Below are 6,867 nucleotides of genomic sequence, written 5' to 3'. Positions count from 1 at the left end.
GATGTTATGTGACTGTATCTGACTGTTATGTGACTGTATAAGCAGGACATCTTTTTTATTTTTACCTTTACCTTTTTTATTTAATCCCTCACATCCATCTCATGTCTGCCTCGCTCTGATTCCTTCCTGGCCTGAGCCTGAGCTGATGAAGTGGTGCTGTGTGGTATTTGGAGAATTCTTCTCCCCGACCAAACCAGAAGCCTCTTGGCCCAAGTTCTCTTCACTTCCCGGCGTCTTCCCAAATAAGGCTGCCCTTCTTGCAGAACATGAAAAAAACGAAGCACGTCGGGAGGGAGAGGCCGCCGAAAAGGAAGGCTTGGAGAAAAAGGCCATGTCCATTTAAGGCCACGGTTTCCTTTTTCTATCTCCATTCTCTGTCTGCCCAGTTCTCGAATGGTGAAGTCACTGCAGCTCTTCTAGTTTTAAACTTGCTCTTTTCGGAGGGAGGACTCCACCAGGGCATAAAACTCTCACGCCCAGAGACACACTGGTGCATACTTTCATACGTACACCCTTCTGAACGGTGCCGAAGGACCAGGTCTTCATCCAAACCTAATACACAGTGAGTATGAACGTCATTCCTTCAGACTTTCAGAGACGCCTGAATGTGTGTTTTTATTTGAGGGTCATGTGACTTGGTTAATATCTTTGGGGACTGGAACCTATCTGTACTGATGTGTTTATCTGAACCTCTGTGTTAGTGATGCCAAGTCCTTTTAAAGTCGTTTAATGCTTCTTGTAAGATGTTGTGCTGTACTGTGGTTCATATTTATTTTCCAGAAGATGTAACATGAGTCAGACTAAAAAAAACCAAAGAAATAATAATAAATGGCCTGATAACTCAGTTTTAGACTGACGGGATTGATCATTTGAGGCAGACAGCATTACTAGACATGAGTCTGGAGGTGAACATTTAGATTACTACACAAGACCTTTAGATAAGTTCTGTGAGATCAATACATTAAGGCTTTATGAAGATTGATACTTTAAGTTGTTAATTTATTCCAAGATTTCCACGTTAAATCTTATGACCAAAAGTATGTGGACACCCCTTTTAATTATTGACTTGATTTTTCAGCCACACCCATTGCTAAAGGATGGATAAAATCAAGTATATAGAATGACTTATATGCTGGCTGTACCCATGTGAACAAAGCAAGGTCTATAAAGATGAAGTTGGCCTGGAACAGCCCAATGAAACATCAGAAGAGGACAGGCTGTTATAGCTGCAAATGGACTGGGCGGGTTTTATATTATTGCCTTTGGTTTCTTAATGGGATGTTCCCATATCATAGGAGTGATAAAACTCCAGCTCAAATGCAAATAATTACCATAAAAGGCTCATCACCATCCTGGACCAGGTTCACCACCGAAGCCTCTGCCGCTCCACTGACTGCCAGTGTTAATGCCCCCTGATTCACAGTCAGTCATCACTACTCGACATTTGTTTTAAATAACAAAGAGTCTAAAGTAAACCTTGGAACAGTTTACAGTCGAGCGTCCAGAGATTTATCTGACGTTCACTGTGACCTCATCCTGATCTGTAAACACAAGGACTGTAGAGAAGCAAAGCAGCTCAGATAAACGTTTAACAGAAGGTTCTGACGCGAAGGCCCCGAAAAAAAAAACGCATTTTGACCATGCCCACTGCTACCAGGTGTATAAAATCAATGATGTTAAAGAAATAATATGCTTTTGACTTTGTGCCAACAGTTTAGGGAAGGCCTTTTTCTTTAAAAAAGTGAGGTTTATAAGGACATGGTTTTGTGTGGAGCCTTAACTTCATTAAAACTTTGTGATCAATCATTTTCACTAAGTGCTTCATCCTGGTCAAGGTTGCAGTGGGTCTGTCTGAGATGACAAGCCACCAATACATCACAGTAAATACACTATATGGAAAAAAGTATTGGGACACCACTTGTAATTATATATAATTTATATCAACTTTGCAGCAACAGTTTAGGGAAGACCCTTTCCTGTTTCAGTATGACTGTGCGCCTTGGCACAAAGCAAGCTCTATAACAACACGAATAAAAGTCCTGACCTTAGCCCTACTAAACAGTTTGGAATGAACTGGAACATCAACTGAGGCTTTCTTAATCAGCTTAATGCTTTTGACTGAATAAGCACAAATTCCCACAGACATACTTCAAAGTCTTGTGAGAAGCCTTTTGTTGTACCATTAGTTTTTGAAATGGGATGTCCAACAAGCTTATAGTCAGGTGTCCAAATACTTTTGGCCATATGGTGTACATACACATATTTGTCTTTATACACTTTGCATTGCTAACAGGTGTATACAATCAATTATATAACATATATATGCTTCCATATAACATATATTTCATGTTCCAGTGAAGGCCTTTCCATAAAACTGAAGGCTGTAATAGTCACAAACCTGGCCCTCATAGGGCAAAACACACTGACACATTTACTCACTCATATCTAAGAGTTACTTAAAGTAGCCAATCCAACTACTGGCATGTCTTTATAAAAATAAAATAATAATAAAAAAAACCTTAAGTATGAATATTCAAAGCATAGCCAAACAGACATGAGGAGAAGTCTTCACAGACATACTCAGAGGCAAGGATTGAACCCTGGTCCTCAGGACTCATGTTGACGTGCGGCACCCACACCAGCAGCTGCTTCACTGAGTCATAAAACAGGAACCTGTCCAGACAAAAAACTAACTGATATAATTTCTTCAAGCAACATCAGCAAAACATCCAGAATGTCATGTACTGTATAAACCACTGTCAAGTACCTGAAGAGCCAGACGTCAACATTCAGGAGCATGTCGAGAGTGGGTGGAGAAGATAAAGCTATCTACATTCCATTCCAGTTCAGTGTAGACATCACTTATTATGTTATTATTATAATTATTATTATTATGTTTAAAGTTATAGTTTAGTATAGATTAAAGCTAAATATACTAAAACGCTGCATGGCAAAAAGTATGTGGACACCCTATACACTATAATTATTTTATTTAAATAACTAAATAATTTTAAATAATTTTGAATTAAATAAATATAATGAAATATCTAAGAACTCAGAGAAGACACTTCTTTACCCAACAGGGTGGAGGGTTGAGTCCTGCCTTTCGCTCAGTGAATCAGACCCACTGCAAGTGTTACCACATGTTTATTAAAAAATCTGAATAAATATTGATGGTTGGTTTGGCCATATATGTTTTTTGGAGGGGCAAGGAGGTGGTTGCGCCCCAACAGCCCCCTCGTTTCCTGAGCTTATACTTGATAGAGTAATTTTAGGACGTTGCTGTTTATCCAACATATAATCAACGCAACACAGCCAATACACTGTTCAACATCTTCAACATCAAATGACAACTTCTTCCCCCAAAATGTATTGAGCCTGACCTGACATGCATATTTCTACCCACCTGTAACCTGCAGGCACAGAGATCAGTGGTGTCCAGACCTCAAGATGGCAGCACAGGTGAAAGTACTACTGATCTACACAGCTGCTGCAGTGTGCGCTTTGCTGGAACTGAGAACATTGATAGATGTGCTCATGTAGCCTTTAAAGCCTCCTCCTGTCCAGCCCTTTATTTCTCATTATCAACTCCAGGTAGAATTCAAGCATAGAAATAATAAAAACACAGAATTTAATTTGGAACTGATAATGGGCTGTGCTGAGTAGAAGGACCTTAAAGGCCGTGATGCTGGGATGTTGCGAATCCATTTTTTCAGCTTATGCATCTGATTAAATGCATGATTTATGGATACATGTGTGATTTATGAATTGCTGATTGTACCATGTGGCAGCCTGCGTTCGCATTGTTGGTTGTTGCTGGTTTGTGGCTGTTCACTGGATTGTGATTGGCTTGTGGCTTCAGGTGATGTGTGTTTCAGCAAAAATACCTGCTGAACTGGGAAACCAGCCATGACGTCTTCGTGAAAGGAAACTTTCTTAGAAGCTTTTGGTTGCCAGAGTTTTAAAAACATTAACCTTAGTGATTAGGGATGTCTATAGTTCTCCAGTTTTTATTACATATTTATCTGGTGGCAAGCTCTTAAAGAAATCTCAGCAGGTCATCACTGGGTAGATTAACCACTGTTCTTAGTTTCTGTTATTTACATACTGTTACCCAGACTGATAAATATCTTTAAATACCGGTCTATAATAATAATTCAGCTTTCTGTTTGTATGAGCATTAAACATATGCTTACTGATATTTCTGGTTTGGTCCGTGTGTATGGAGCAGGGATCAGGCATGGCCAACAAAGGTCCATCCTACGGGCTGAGTCGTCAGGTTCAGGATAAGATCGATAAGAAGTACGACCCTGACCTGGAACTGCGACTGGTTGAGTGGATTGTGGCTCAGTGCGGCTCCGGGGTTGGAAAACCTGCAGAGGGCAAGCAGGGCTTCCAGGACTGGCTAAAAGACGGATGTGTAAGTGACCATGTCAAGTTCTACTGATGCCCTCTTTAACTGTTCCAAATGTGATTGACTAATTGTACATGCATTCCTTTCGTATTCACATAGAGAACGATTAAGCTAATTACCTAAAAAAAACAACATTTCTCATGACCTTTTAACCCATTTTACCACTAGGACTGTATTATACCTCTAAATCTGAATGAAAAATGACTTCTCTTGGCGTCTTCCAGGTCCTGAGCGAGCTCATTAACAGTCTGCACGATGGTGAGAAGCCTATAAAAAAGATCCAGAGCTCACCGATGGCCTTCAAACAGATGGAGCAGGTGTCTCAGTTCCTTAACGCAGCCGAGGTGTACGGCGTCAGCAAAACTGACATGTTTCAGACCGTTGATCTCTGGGAGGGTAAGAAAACTGTTAAAACTGTTATACAGTTCATTAAACATCATAAAGCAGCCACAGATTTCTAAAAGAGACGTTAACAAGTCCAGAAAGATTATAAACCAAGATGAGTTATCTTTATCTTGCTTTTATAGCCATTCAGCCTGTTAAAGGTGCATGTTTACTTTTCTGTGCTCACAGGAAAAGACTTGGCGGCGGTGCAGAGAACACTGATGGCCCTCGGCAGCATTGCAGTAACTAAGGATGATGGGAATTTCCGCGGCAATCCTGACTGGTTCTTTAAGTGAGTAGCAGACAATATTTGCAGTATTCATAATGGTCGGATTGTTTACAACCAAAAGCCGCTATTCAGGGAAGTTATAGCCCAGTGGTTAAGGAATTGGACTAGAAATCGAAAGGTCGCTGGTTCAAGCCTCATCACTGCCAGGTTGCCACTGTTGGGACCTTAAGCACGGCCATTAACCCTCAATTTCTTAGACAATATACTGTCAGAGCTCCATTGGATTTAGATGGGGCTCTGCAGAATGGAAGTTGGGGTAACGTGGCACTGAAGTGAGAATCCTGCAGTAGAAAGTCTTTTGTTCCTTGGCTCATTACAAAGTTTAGCAAATTTGCACATAAGCCAATGTGGAGTAACGGTAAGAGTCACACTGCTAGTTCCTGGGGTTCAAATGCCAGACTGGGCTCACAAATACAGATGGTATAATGTGAACCTAGCCACTGAAAAGGACACATACTCTTTCAGTGCTCCCTTGGTGCTGGTCCCAAGCTAGATAAATAAAAGTGTTGCATTGAAAAGGGCATCCAGTGTAAAACAGTGCCAATCTGATATGCCGATGAATTATCCTCAAGCAACCACCTCAGGAAACTCAGGGACCACCGGAAGGAATAATTCATGTGATCAGATCAACTGTTTAGCTGCAGCAATCAGACAAAACAAAAACCGATCCATGTGGGTTTGGTGTAAAATGATGGACGGATTACAGGAAAGCTATCAAGTATAGTGGAGGATCTGTAATGATTTGTGGTTGTTTTGTCTCTCTTGGGCCATGTAAGGATAAATGGAATCATGGACTCCATAAAGTACCAGGTGATTTTAAATAAAAACTAAAGTGCCTTGGCTGAAGTGTCAGTCGAATCGTTTACCAGGACAACTGCATGCATTCATATATGGTTTGATGAGCAGTGAACAAAGTCAGTTTGCGACACAGGTTAATATTTAAAACAGTTAAATTGTTAGTAGTAGACTTTCCTGGCATACACGGGGCACAAGTGTCATCCATCAGCTTCCTTTTTTATTGTAAGTAAATGTGTACTTTGGTGATGTCTGTTACAGGAAAGCTCAGGAGAACAGAAGGGACTTCTCTGATGACCAGATGAAATCAGGAAAGAGCGTTATCGGCCTGCAGATGGGCTCCAACAAAGGGGCGTCCCAAGCTGGCATGACAGGCTACGGTAGACCCAGACAGATCAACCCCTAAGCTCCACTCACCCTCCCTCCCTTTTAAAATGACCCTCAACCCTTAACAGATCCGGTCTAAAACATGCCATCAGTATTAAGTTCAACTAAACCTACAGTCAGGTGTTTCTGAAATCCTTTAGAGCAACAAAGCTGAATTGTTTATCTAATCCTGGAACAAAGTACGACCCCAACGAACGACTGTGTTACTGCAAATGCTGAACGAACCCCCGCTTATGATCTTAATACCCCCACAGAGAGTGATTATAATAGCTGCATAGAAGACGCAACAATGATTTTCAGGAAACCTGCATTTGGTGGTAAAGCTCAAGCAAATACATACAGGTACATGAAATGTGCACAAAATGTAATTTGGCGATTCTAAATTGTAAGGCTGTTTTATTCTGGTGCAGCCACTGCAGATATTTTTGTATCTTGTCTAATTAAATGGTGACTTAAAACAAAATACTGTTTCTGCTGCTCTTTCTTGATGTGACACCCTTATGCTGCATGTATTCACAAATGAGTAAAAAACTCATGATTCCTGGTAAAACACGAGTTTAAGAAATGTGACGTATATTACAAACTTCATTCCTCTTCC

At 40.7% G+C, this 6,867-nt stretch overlaps 1 protein-coding gene across 3 annotated transcripts; it reads left to right on the top strand.

Moving 5' to 3' along the window:
- Positions 1-378: 378 nt before the first annotated feature.
- tagln (transgelin) lies at positions 379-6,732 on the top strand. 3 transcript variants are annotated; one of them, XM_062987400.1, is made up of 6 exons: positions 379-562; positions 3,420-3,462; positions 4,232-4,420; positions 4,639-4,810; positions 4,988-5,090; positions 6,144-6,732. In XM_062987400.1, the coding sequence occupies exons 2-6, from the start codon at positions 3,451-3,453 to the stop codon at positions 6,286-6,288; spliced, it is 621 nt and encodes a 206-aa protein (XP_062843470.1). In that variant the 5' UTR covers positions 379-562; positions 3,420-3,450; the 3' UTR covers positions 6,289-6,732. The 3 variants fall into 3 exon arrangements, with proteins under 3 accessions (XP_062843470.1, XP_062843471.1, XP_062843472.1); XM_062987401.1 differs by lacking the exon at positions 3,420-3,462; XM_062987402.1 differs by lacking the exon at positions 3,420-3,462 and having other exon boundaries at positions 4,229-4,420.
- The last annotated feature ends 135 nt before the right edge of the window (positions 6,733-6,867 follow it).

This window comes from Trichomycterus rosablanca, chromosome 25 (assembly GCF_030014385.1).
Source record: "Trichomycterus rosablanca isolate fTriRos1 chromosome 25, fTriRos1.hap1, whole genome shotgun sequence".
NCBI classification, from domain to species: Eukaryota; Metazoa; Chordata; class Actinopteri; order Siluriformes; family Trichomycteridae; genus Trichomycterus; species Trichomycterus rosablanca.
Note: the sequence above shows the minus strand (reverse complement) of the source record. Positions and strands in the feature narration are given on the sequence as shown.

Bases quoted from the DNA above. Each gene is read 5' to 3' on its own strand.
- tagln (XM_062987400.1), top strand. The intron at 4,811-4,987 runs GTAAGAAAACTG...CTGTGCTCACAG, and splicing joins GACCGTTGATCTCTGGGAGG to GAAAAGACTTGGCGGCGGTG. The intron at 5,091-6,143 runs GTGAGTAGCAGA...TGTCTGTTACAG, and splicing joins AATCCTGACTGGTTCTTTAA to GAAAGCTCAGGAGAACAGAA.